Below are 13,345 nucleotides of genomic sequence, written 5' to 3'. Positions count from 1 at the left end.
CTCTGTAAGATAGACATGTTTTTTTTAAAGGATGTGCCAAATTAGAAGAAAAATAGAAGTCAGCTCCCACACACTGTCAACACTTACAGTACATTTATTTAGACTCACATTTCTGGAACATGACCTTCGTCAGGCATCTCACTGCCAGACGTAGAAAGAAGCCACAGAACTCAGACAGATTTTTTTTTACCATTTTTAAAAACCTGAAACGTTAAAATCTATGTACATTTACTTTTTCATGAATTATAAGTGATTATCTGCTTTATAAAACTCTATTTGTTGCTTTTTAACATTGTTGTAATAATACATTATTGCTCTGCTTTAAGAAATCATCAGAAAATATGAAAAATTAGTTCTTATCAATGAAAGAAGGTTTTGAATGCCTGAGGATGAAGGATGCCATTAACAGTCACATAAATACAGACTCTACTCCTCACTGGGTTATAACCAGGGGCGATTCTAGGATCGGATGTTTAGCGGTGCTGAGCTGGGCAATATACATTTAATTGTTTTGTACATTTTAACCTTTTTTCATTCCCACATTTGTGAAAGAAAAGTCTAACACTTTTTGGGAAAGTCTGTGACTAAACCCTCAAATCTGATAAAGGTTATTTAAATGCTGAGCCACTGCAAAAGAGGAATGGATTGGAATCATAAAAGAAACATATGGTAGCCCTAATTTCTGGGGAAAGAAGACTTATTTTGATACAGCAGCTCCTCAACATATACATAAACAGTATGTATGTTTCTGGAGTAAACCAGCCCCCTATAGGGAGTCAAAAAATTACAAAAATTGACATTGGAGTTATTTTTTGGACTTTTATTTGAAATGCAATGCACAACATGTAAAAAGCGGTGGAGCTGCTGTATTTGTGTTAAGTTTCAACCAAGTATTGGTTTTGAAACTTTTCTAGCTTGTTATAAAGGACATACAGTAAAAAAAAAATTTCAAAAATCTCTCAAACTTTAGGGGCGCTGGGATTCAATTTAGAGGTGCTTCAGCAGCCCCAAAAATAGGCTAGAAACGCCTATGGTTCTAACTATGTAAACATGTGTTCAGTATGTTCCTTATTACTGTTTTTCCATGCACCTCAGGAGTGCCAGGACGACCAGAGATCACAGGATTCACCAAACCTGCCATGGAGGGAGACATAATCACCCTGACGTGTACCACATCAGGCAGCAAACCAGCTGCCAACATCCGGTGGTTCAAGAATGACAAGGAGGTCCAAGGTAAGCCTGTGGTGTTGATTTCACACAGCCTCGTGTCCTCTGCTACCACTTGCACCCTCTTCGAGACTTCATTACTGTCAAGTCATTCAGCTGCTGGAATCTTTTGTGCCTATATTCATGCATTGTTCCTCCTGGCCGAGATTTAGCAGTGCCATGATTTCGCCTGGCTCGCTGCCAGCTTTGCTGCTGTCTTTGGAAGCCGTCCAGATTTAGCTGGACTGTAGAGGAGCCGTCCACATTTCACTACCTGACCAAGGTGAAGACAGAGAGGAGTGCCTGTTATTGATTCTAATTATAAAATGTACATCAACAACAAGTTCTGCTCGGCAGTCTGTTTTCACTGTGGGTAGCTCTGAAGTAATGATGTACTCAGCTGGTTGATTAATGAAACCCAGATCAATCAGGCAATTCTGAAGGTGATTATAAAAATTGAGAAAGTCAACTCTTGTTTTCTCCTCGGCTCTCTCGCCTGCTTCTTATCCATAAAGACAGAGAGCAAGGAAGCAGAGAGTCCTCACATTTTGTAGGCTGAGACCAGCATGCAGTTTTTCTAAGTGGAAAACATAAACAGACGATTAAATGCAAAACGTTGTCAATGAATTTTCTGACAGTTATTAAAAGGTAAAAGGATAAATCAGCTACTTATTTCTAAAATCTTCTTCACGAGAGATAATCAGCAGAAACATGTTGATCTTACAGATTCTGTGTGCTTTGTGTTTATCTAAAAGACACACAGGTGTTGATGTATCTAATGCTTTGAGTCTCTGCACTAACTACTTCAGGGCTGTTTCATGTGAGGAGTTGATCCTGGTGGTCCTCTCACAGCCGGCATTTAGCTGCTTTATTTTTTCATTTTTTGAACTACAGTGATTAGATTCGTGGAATGAGTCAACGAGGATTCAAGAATACAAACTCAGAAAGGCTCTCTTGACGAGCTTCAGCCAGACTGGTAAACAGTGACAGAGACAATGCATTAGGCAGCAGATGGTGCAGTGTTATGTGTGCTGATCACACTAAACCAGCAGAAGTTTTCAGTGGTTTCACACTGTGTGCCTTCCAAGCTTTCACTTTCTTGTATACCTCTTTCCAAACTCTCTGAAGCTTTGTATTTTCATAGCTTTTATCACGCTCTTATTTCTGCTTTAAGAAAGAACAAGAAAGACAAAAAGATGAAAAAAATTGAAATGGAATGTTTTCCCTCGATTTGATGGCAGAGGTAAGCTGCATGCAGCTCTTTAATGTAATGGAGCCTGCTGTGGAGACTCAGTGTGACAGTCGCTCTTTATTGAAGATTTGCACTGGAGAGTTTTTTTTCTTGGTGGTTCTGTCTGTGTCTGCCCAACATGACATAATGATTGATGGGAGTGGGGCTGGGATATGAAGTTTTCTTGTTGAAATGACATGCACGTAGACTCCTGAAAGGCCAGTGGAGAGCTGGCACACAGCATCACAACCAGACTTGCTGTCCATCTCAAGAGGCACTGAGATGATCTCTCTTTTTTGTTTTTGCTTCATGTCTTGAGATATAGAAAAAAACCTTTAAAGCTCAAATTTTCATATTAACGTATGTTGATGTGTGCACATAAAATAAATGTCAAAATGTAGTTTGAGGGGGTTTCATAGCTTCATTTTCTGTCTCTTGAGGACAAAACAAAAAAGTGTGATGGATTCATCTTGTTCCCATGTCAGGAGACGTTACAAAAAACTACAGAAGACAGTAACAACAAAGACAAATTCTACATCTAAATGTATGGGTGAAATGAAATAGAATTAATGTGTAGTGGGAAACACATTTCTAAAAACCATCATGTGCCCCAAGTCTGCCCTGAACACTACCATGTATACAAATGCGCTTTTATTAGTTTTACCTGCATGCTGGATTTTTTATTAAGCCGCATGGGCAAACATACCTGGTGTGATGCATCTCCAAGTCAAAGAGATGAAGAACAAAGCAGAGACTGGAGGGTTCGACTCAAAAACTTCATTTCCATGTCAAAGTGTCAAAGAGGAGCAATGTCAATCAGCGCTCTGGATGCACGTCTTTTATAGGGTGCTGCTTTAAAGCTTTCTTTAGCGAGTATGTGCTGGGAGCAGCATGTTTTGCCATTGGGTCTTCTGTGGAAGATCATTGCCGTCAGTGTCTGCTGTCAGTCAAACCTAACCCCACTGGGGGGGACCAGTCTACAAAGCTCCAAGATGACAGCAGGTGTAATAGCAAAAACATGTCATATTTATTTCATGCTATGATGATTTGTTTTTTAAGCATTTATATTAGAAGCACACAGTCTAAAGAAACTCAAAATGAAACTGTCATTTATTGTCAAATAATTTGTTTGCAGTTTATACAGCCATACAAATTACTTGTGTCGTCGGGAGACAGCCAGGCATCAAATTATAATCTATTGAGGAAAGAATCCACCCACTGTCACTCCCTATGCATACGTAAAGGAACCTACATACTTCATTCACACTGACACAACGGCCCATTCAAATACTCAAGAGCTTCAACACTGCAATCTAGACAAGAAGTGATAATATTATTACAGTAATCTTTATTTTGAGGTTACATCTGGGTGATCCTTCATTTTGAATCTGACTACCAACCTTCTCAGTGAGATGATAACACAAAGCTTCAACTTTACACCCTGAAGTTACTGAACTGAAGATGTGTCTTAGGCAAGGCAAGTTTATTTATAATGCACCATTCATACATAGAGCAATTCAAAGTGCTTTACAGAGTTAAAAACAAAAACCAGAAAAGTAACAATCACAAAAACATACAGCAAGCACTTCAAACATTAAGAAGAAAGGTACTTTATTAATCCCCAAAGGGGAAACAGTTTTTTTGGTATATACATACAATGCACACACATGCAGTGAACGTGCTTAGGGAGAGATGTCAGCGTGAGGATACTGCCATCAACCAGCACACCCCGAGCAGTTGGGGGTTTGGTGCCTTGCTCAAGGGCAGCTCGGCAGTGCAGAGGCAAGTGAACCAGCACCTCTCCAGCCACCAGTCCACTTGACAAACTTCGTCCATACTGGGACTCGAACCGGCGACCCTTCGGTTCCCAAGCCAAGTCCCTATGGACTGAGCTACTGCCGTATATGCGGCCAGTTATGTTTGATCTACTCTCTCTCTCTCTCTCTCTCTCTCGCTCTCTCTCTCTCTCTCTCTCTCTCTCTCTCTCTCTCTCTCTCTCTCTCTCTCTCTCTCTCTCTCTCTCTCTCTCTCTCTCTCTCTCTCTCTCTCTGTACTTATGTAACTTAACGTACACAGTAAATAGTGTTGGGTCTTGTTATTTATTTATATTAGGAGGGATTATTATAAATAATCAAACCACTTCACTGCTCTGAAGTCCTTAACTTGCAGAGTCTTACTGTCCCGCCGGACACAGAATCACAACTGGTCTTGTCTTAACCGAAATTAACCCTTAAATTATTTGATTCATCTCAGTCTTACTCCCCACTGTTTTCTGTTCCACACACCCAACTTTCCCAACAGTCAGGCTCAGTAGTAGAGGCAGTCGTCTCTAGGGTTCAGTTGTCTCAAGGTTGGGGGTTCAATACCATGTCCATGTGAGCGTAGACAATAGAAGGGGTGAGCAAGGGAGCATTTTAATCTAGAATCTGACTGCTATTTTTGCTAAATATTCCTCTTTCTGCACACTTAACCTTTAAGCGTTAGTCTGATTTATACATAAATGAGAGAAGGATCCTCATTACCTTTGATTCTCAAAATTAGTTGACTGGATTACCTGTTCCTGAGGGGATTACCCTCATAATCCCCTCAGGAATGTATGAGGAGCAACATAAATATATTAGGAAGAATGACATATCCAATGGATTTAACACCTGCAGCTGTTAGCGCCATGAATGATCTATTTGTTCCTGCACATGTTCATGTATTATTGAATCAGGATATTTTCCAATCATGAGTCCAACATCTGGAAAGTTTTTAAACAGAATTTCATGTCAATAATGTTTCTTAATGTTCTGTTTTTCATCTGTTAGCTTTTAGAAAAGAGCGAACACTCGAGGGAACATCTGAGAGTGTTACAAATGAGCCACATTACAGGAATATAGCAGCATATGTTTTTAAACCTCTAGGTGTTTTCTCACATTTATTGCTTTGGATGGCGAGCTATTTTTAGACAAAGTACACTTGCTTTTCCACATAAAGTCCAAATTTTAGTGCAGACCAATAAGAGCAAAGTGCAAAATATTAATGTTCAAATACAGTTAAATGCCTGGAAGCTGGAGAGAGATGGAAAGAGTCATAAATTATATCAATGTGTTTCGATATATTATGAATCCTATTTTATTTGAGCCTTTGCAAAAAGCAACTCTTAAAATTAAAATTTTCCTCTATCCATCCAACAATCCATCCATTATCTTGACCGCTTTTCCCATTAGGGGTCACTGGAGGCTGGAGCCTATCCCAGCTGGCTTCAGGTGGAAGGCAGGGTAAACCCTGGACAGGTTCGCCAGCCTATCACAGACAACCATTCACGCACACACTCACACCTACGGCAATTTAGAGTGACCAATTAACCTGGTGAGCATGTTTTTGGAGCTGGAGTACCCAGAGACAACCCACACATGCACGGGGAGAACATGTAAACTCCACACAGAAAGGCACCTGCCCGGCCAGGGATTCGAACCAGGAACCTTCTAGCTGTGAGGCAACAGCGCTACCCACTGCACCGCCGTGCAGCCATATCTTCTATATGTGGCAGAATTTATTTAAAAAATGAAAAAAAGACCAAAAGGGCAGAATGTTAATTAAAAAAAAAAACTATGTTAATGTGTTCAGGTCTTTGATATTGCTTTATTTGATTTCAATTATTCAAACAGGAAAGGAAATTACATTCAGAGATACACTGAACATTAATCTCATGTAACTTCATACCAGGAATAAACCTCCAGCATCATGTGCTTTATGGAAAGAGGGACAGAAGTCAACAGCCAGTCTCTGACTTTCATTCACATATTCAGACATTTGATTACACAAACACCATCAGGGACTATTTGTCTGAAACTGAGTGGCCTGGATGCACTACTCAGCCATGATGCCTGCTGGTAATAGCACTAAAATACTGTAAAGATACGTGTTAACCTCTGCTGCCCTCATCCTCCCGGCCTCGACCATTTGCTGCATGTCTTCCCCCACTCTCTGCTGCCTGCATGTACTATCCCTCTTCGGCTGTCCTATCCAATATAGTGAAACAACATACTGAACAACATTTTCCAAAACAAAAAAGCGACTTTTAAAGGGTATTGGTCAGCAGGCAGTTTGTTGAAAGCTCTCCAGCAGGCTCTGCAGCTGAAAGAAGCACACTTTAAACTCTTGCGAGTGTAAAAATATGTGTGTGTCATTACTGAATCACTCTCATGCCCTCAGAGGCCAAAATTGTTATGTAGTTATATTTTCAAGGCTGAGCACAACTTGACCCTATGATCAGTTAATTTGATTTTATTATATGTAACTAGGCAGACACTGAATATCTCAAATCCTTCCACAGAGCTTCCCACTTTGTTCGAACAAACACAGCGAACACAGGGGTGATAATACCAGCAGTGTCCCCAGTTGACTGAGAGTAGATCTGCTTGCCTGGTGGAGTTCTGCTTTCAAAGCAGGTTCACCTGGGCACATTCACGTTCTTATGAAAGCTGCCTCGGCGTGCTCTGTGGTAGTGCTAGCAGCCGCCCTCAAAGAGACTGACAGCTTCTCTGTGGCAGCTCTGATACTATGGGCGACGTGATGAATGAGAGGAAGAGCTGGGGAGATTTGTGTTTGACACCACAGAGGCACTTAGTATCCCCTCTCTTTACTTCAGGGAAAGATGCAAGGCCTTTGGCTTACAAACGCAAGGCCCCTGACTTTCCTGTTTGCTCAAATGAAATGTGATGTTTGGAATTACAGTAGGTCTCCAAAATAGTCTCATTTTTGATGCATTAATCATGACCAGCGTTATGTACTGGAGGTTGGAGAGTTTTGACTTAAATTGTGTTTTTTTTTCTTACTTCCTCCTCATTTTGTAGTAGTCTCTGTTTTTTCTTACTACACTTGTAATTAATGACATGTGAAATAGCAAAAACTTAAAAATCTGATATGTCCTGTAACCAGGGGGTACGGGCATTGGCTTCACATGCGCAGGTTGTAGTAAGAAATTTAAAAAATCCAGTGAATGCTGATTCAAAGTTTCTTGGGAGGTTTATTGCAAAAAAAGGGAGAAACAACAAATAAACAAAATGAAATCAGTCTTTTTATATTAGAGTTAATCTGGGGGGAATGTCGGGAGTCTTTTCTCCTGCGGTCAAATACGGTATGCGCCATGACCCGTCTCCTTTCCCCTCTGTGCCATGCGCATCAACTTAACCCTCCTGTTACAGTGTGGCAAAAAAGTGTTTAGTCAGCCACTGATTTTGCCAGTTCTCCCACTTAGAAAGATGAGAGAGGTCTGTAATTTTCATCAGAGGTACACTTCAACTATGAGAGACAAAATGAGAAAAAAAAATCCAGGAAATCATATTGTAGGATTTTTAAAGAATTTATTTGTAAATTATGGTGGAAAATAAGTATTTGGTCAATAACAAAAGTTCAACTCAATACTTTGTAATATAACCTTTGTTGGCAATGACAGAGGTCAAACGTTTCCTGTAAGTCTTCACCAGTTTTGCACACACTGTAGCTGGTATTTTGGCCCATTCCTCCATGCAGATCTCCTCTAGAGCAGTGATGTTTTGGGGCTGTCGCTGGGCAACACGGTCATTCAACTCCCTCCACAAATTTTCTATGGGGTTGAGGTCTGGATACTGGCTGGGCCACTCCAGGACGTTGAAATGCTTTATACGGAGCCACTCCTTCATTGCCCGAGCGGTGTGTTTGGGGATCATTGTCATGCTGGAAGACCCAGCCACGTTCCATCTTCAATGCTCTCACTGATGGAAGGAGGTTTTTGCTTAAAATCTCACGATACATGGCCCCGTTCATTCTTCCCTTAACACGGATCAGTCATCCTGTCCCCTTTGCAGAAAAACAGCCCCAAAGCATGAGGTTTCCACCCCCATGCTTCACAGTAGGTATGGTGTTCTTGGGGTGCAACTCAGCATTCTTCTTCCTCCAAACACGACGAGTTGAGTTTTTACCAAAAAGTTCTTTTTTGGTTTCATCTGACCACATGATATTCTCCCAATCCTCTTCTGGATCATCCATATGCTCTCTGGCAAACTTCAGCAGGCCTGGACATGTACTGGCTATGGCAGAGGGACACTCCTGGCGCTGCAGTATTTGAGTCCCTCTCGGCGTAGTGTGTTACTGATGGTAGCCTTTGTTACTTTGGTCCCAGCTCTCTGCAGGTCATTCATCAGGTCCCTCCGTGTAGTTCTGGGATTTTTGTTCACCGTTCTCATGATCATTTTGACCCTACGGGATGAGATCTTGCGTGGGGTCCCAGATCGAGGGAGATTATCAATGGTCTTGTATGTCTTCCATTTTCTTACAATTGCTCCCACAGTTGATTTATTCACACCAACCTGCTTGCCTATTGTAGATTCACTCTTCCCAGCCTGGTGCAGGTCCACAATTTTCTTCCTGGTGTCCTTGGACAGCTCTTTGGTCTTGGCCATGGTTGAGTTTGTAGTCTGACTGTTTGAGGCTGTGGACAGGTGTCTTTTATACAGATAATGAGTTCAAACAGGTGCCATTAATACAGGTAACGAGTGGAGGACAGAAGAGCTTCTTAAAGAAGAAGTTACAGGTCTGTGAGAGCCAGAAATCTTGCTTGTTTGTGGGTGACCAAATACTTATTTTCCACCATGATTTACAAATAAATTCTTTAAAAATCCTACAATGGGATTTCCTGGATTTTTTTTCCTCATTTTGTCTCTCATAGTTGAAGTGTACCTCTGATGAAAATTACAGACCTCTCTTATCTGTCTAAGTGGGAGAACTTTCAAAATCAGTGGCTGACTAAATCCTGTTTTGCCCCACTGTATGTTGCGGGTCAAGTTGACCCTTTTTAAAGTTAAAAAAATAACAAAAAAATGCTTGTTACAAAAAGCATTTTTTCATTGTGAAACTTCTTCTGCTTGGCTTAATTAGCGTAAACAACATATAAAATGAAAAATTGCAAACCCTCCTGCATGTTAATATTACATACGGTATATACTGGTTGTGGGTCAATTTGACCCTGCAGTCAAAGTGGAGGCTAAAAGGGGTCAAAAGTGTCAAATACTAAATGTTTTTTTGCAACTGTGTTCATAAAAAAATGAGTGAGTTATCCTCATTGAACCATGATCTGTGGATTTTTTGGGGTTCTGATACTTTTGGATAATTAAATATGCCCCGGGTCAAGTTGACCCAGGAACATTATTGCTGTCCCTGAGAAACGAACATAACAGGGGGTTTAAGTAGGCCTACTAGCGCCCTCACCACCTGTGGAGGACGCAGACAAAATTAAAAGGCAAAAGACAAAAAATGCAGAAAATGTACAAACTATGCAAATAAGAAAATAAACTAGAATAAGGCTCCTACAACATGCATTCTTCAAAAATGAATAAAAGGTCTGAAAAACTGAAAAATATACTTTATTATGACCCGCATATCCTTAATAAAACTGTCATGCCAACAGCAAAATTCATGGGAAACTGGTTGAGTAGATGTGATTGTCACTTATTGTAAGATGGAACTTTAATTAAAGACTAATACATTGTTTGCCTGCCTTTTAAACTCTTAAGAGAAAATCTTATTAAGATGTATTATTATCTGTAGAATACTAAGAATGATTGAATCCAACAACCTGGGTACAAACATGAAAAATACAATCTTAGCAGTGATGGTTGGAGCTGTAGTACTCGTAGTTGTAGTACTACTCGCAGTAGCAGTAAAACGAATTGAATTAATCCTCTTGCACACTGCAGAATGAAACAGATTCAGTGGAGTGAAACAAATGAGACAGATCAGCCCAAAATGAAGATGATATGGACGATCTGGGCTTCATTGCAAGGGGCTTTTAGTGGTTAATAGACCAAGGGATTGAATGAATCATGAGCTGCTTGTGTGTTTGTGTGTGTGTTATATGTGAAAGAGTGGAGTGAGTACATACGTATGTATTGATTCAGTCAGGTTTGCGCTGAATGGTGGAAAGTCCACAGACAGATGGAGAGGTGGAGGAGGGAGGGTGTTATGTGGGGGAGATCCAAGGTGTTGATTTGGGTGAGGGGGGTGGATGGGTGGTCTGCAGTGGAAAGTCTATCTAAAGCTGTCATCAAGAAATGGCTTTGTACTTATTGCCTTGCTCGGTAGCCTATACATCTGTTTCTGGAGAAAAGTGACAACACCACACAAAGCGTTGACATGAGAGCAGCAGCAGATTACAAGGAAATGCTTCCCATTATAAGTTGAAAGGCATCTCCAAATGAAAACGACATCACAGTGCAGTGGAAAAACAAACACAAATCAAGATCTGAAGCTGTGTAAAGGGTGAATGTCTGGGCATGAAAGTTAGACAAAGCGCACTAAAGAAAGAAAAGGTGTGACTGCATCTTTGGAAATCCATCCTGCACTGCTGGAGGAGTGTGTGCCTGTTTGTGTTGACTGGGATGTTTGAGAGATGGTCCTGGAAGAGCAAACACACCCAACCAACCGAGTCAACGCTCGTACTGTTCTCCCTCTCAATATTCACACCACTTTGACTTGACTTTCAAAGGCCAAGGATTCTCCCCCTCAAAGGAAATGCAGAGAAAAACAACAACAGCAACAACAACAACAACAACAACAACACTGCTGCCGTCTATAAAAAACTACATCTTGAAACAAAATTGTATGTTTTTCACGTTTTCGTGAAAGTACAAGCTGGTTTCTGTTTTTTTGTCTGCCTCTTTTATGAAAAATAATTTCTTGCATGAGGGGCTTCCACAAAACCCAGGACTGTTTCCAAATAATAATGTTAATTACTATTGGATGGAACCCGTTTTCATTTTCTGCCTCTGCAGGAATGACGAAGGCGAATTCCACTGCAAAATCCTTCACAGTGAGCAGTATCCTCCAGTTCCAGGTGGACAGACGGGATGATGGCGCTGCCTACACCTGCAGTGTGGAGCATGTGTCTCTGTCCAACCCTTACATGACGACTGAGGTCCTGGAGGTCCACTGTGAGTGCAGTCACACACACCAAAGAGAGCTGGATTAGGCGTAAGATTAGCATTGAGAAGAAAGACAAGGATTGAGATTACATTTATGTCTGCAGGTTTAGCTTTGCGTTTGCTCAGGATTAGTGTGGGATTAGTTTGCAGGTAAGGGATTAGTACAGAGCAGAACAGGGATATGGGCTAAAGCTAAGAGCTGCCCAATGGGTAAAGAACTAACTACTGTTGTACTTTGCCAGTGCTGCTGTTAAAGCCTCCAAAACAGAGCTGACATTTCATTGGATTTATTCTGTCTTCCTCACAGATGCTCCCCATCTGGAGATCACGCATGCACTGATTATTCCACAGGAAGGGCAATACTTCAAATTGGAGTGTGTTTCCATAGGCAACCCAAAGTAAGTTGGCATTCATTTACAATTTCAATTTTGGTGGCAGTCACTACAATGAAAAGAGACTTAAATTTGCCTTCTTGAGATGTGATTTCTCTTCATTGCAAAAGGGTTATTTCTATTTTTATTATTATTATTATTGCTTTAAATGTAGGATATAGAAAGCAGCAACATAAAAAGAACACATTGTTGTTATTCTCTTTCCCAGACCTGAACCAGTGCTGTGGTCCAAAGACGGAGGGGAGCTGCCAGATATCGAGCGCATGATTGTGGAGGGCAGGGAACTAACCATCACCACACTAAACAAAACAGACAATGGCACATACCGCTGTGAGGCCAGCAACCACCTGGGGACCAGCAGCGCTGAATATATACTGTTTGTATATGGTGAGTACAGACATGAAAAGTCTTCTTTTATTGATTATCAGATTTGCTGTCACTTTATATTCCAGGCAGAGAACTCATCTGTCTCTGAAGAGATGTCAGTTTGTTAGTGTCTTCACCGGAAGATCATTTATAAAGCACAGAGAGAAGCAGTGGTGTTTATTGTGACGTTGACTTAAAGTCTCATGCCATTTCTGTTCACATGTAATAGGTTTAAAGAGATTTACAGTTTTACAGTTTTGAGAGAATAATGTGTGATCATGAAGTTCCAGCTGATTGATTTGAAATTTTTCCGATGTATGACCTCCAATCTCTGATGATCAGACTTGGTGCTCACTGTGATGATCAGGTGACTGGAGCAACTGAAGATAGTTGGCTAATTTGACATGATGAGAAATAACTCAAAACCAATGGGCTAATTCAAACAGAGATTCAACATGATAAAAACAAACGCACTTTTCACCCTCTGCAGTACAAAAAGCTTGACTGTAAGCTTTTTTTTTGATAACTTTGTTTATTGGAAGCAGTTTCACAGGTAGCAAAGGAAATGTACAATGTGGTACAGAGGACTTCCATTCTTCCCATTTTTTTCCTCTTTTTTCCCTCCCACAAACCCATCCCACTTGTATTTCAAAAAATAATATGTAAACAACACAGAATACATACAACAATTACACAAATAAGGAAAATAAGAAAATCAGACGACTGTATGCTTTTAAATGACCCATGTACTCTCACACTGACGGCAGTGGTCCATTAAGGATGACATCATTGAGTGGAATTACATTCATTTGTTATTAATCATTGGGATCCAGTGATAAGAAGTAAGTCTAGAGCCTTTTATGGATGCAGGACAATGATCTGAATGCTAACAGATCCCTTTTTACAGATTTCCTCAAAAATCCATTTCCAATTTGTGTCTTTCCCTTGTGCAGGATAGCTCAGCTTACCTCACTGTACTTTGCATATTGCTATGCAGGTTTAGCTTTGGACTGTCCCTATGAGGAAACAGGGGAGAAAAGTGTTAAGAATGCAGAATTTAGCTTCCCAGTACCGCCTGGAGAAGAGATAAGTTAATCCCGAGACAGTGGAGCTGCTGAGAGAATAAAGACAGCATGGTGCAGGAAATGGATCATTAAGGCCTCTGCAGCACATGTTTATAACGTTTATCAAATACAGCCAAGTAA

The 13,345-nt window shown here is 40.7% G+C and overlaps 1 protein-coding gene across 1 annotated transcript in view; it reads left to right on the top strand.

Moving 5' to 3' along the window:
* cadm2b (cell adhesion molecule 2b) overlaps positions 1-13,345 on the top strand; it is a 166,528-nt gene that overhangs the window by 146,809 nt on the left and 6,374 nt on the right. The window contains exons 5-8 of the mRNA XM_034700412.1: positions 1,096-1,233; positions 11,233-11,391; positions 11,690-11,780; positions 11,983-12,161. Of these exons, the coding sequence (XP_034556303.1) occupies positions 1,096-1,233; positions 11,233-11,391; positions 11,690-11,780; positions 11,983-12,161 (567 nt within the window). The remainder of the gene's footprint in view (positions 1-1,095; positions 1,234-11,232; positions 11,392-11,689; positions 11,781-11,982; positions 12,162-13,345) is intronic.

Source organism: Notolabrus celidotus, chromosome 14, assembly GCF_009762535.1.
Source record: "Notolabrus celidotus isolate fNotCel1 chromosome 14, fNotCel1.pri, whole genome shotgun sequence".
NCBI lineage: Eukaryota > Metazoa > Chordata > Actinopteri > Labriformes > Labridae > Notolabrus > Notolabrus celidotus.
The sequence above is the reverse complement of the archived record's forward strand: the minus strand, read 5'-3'. Positions and strand labels throughout refer to the sequence as shown.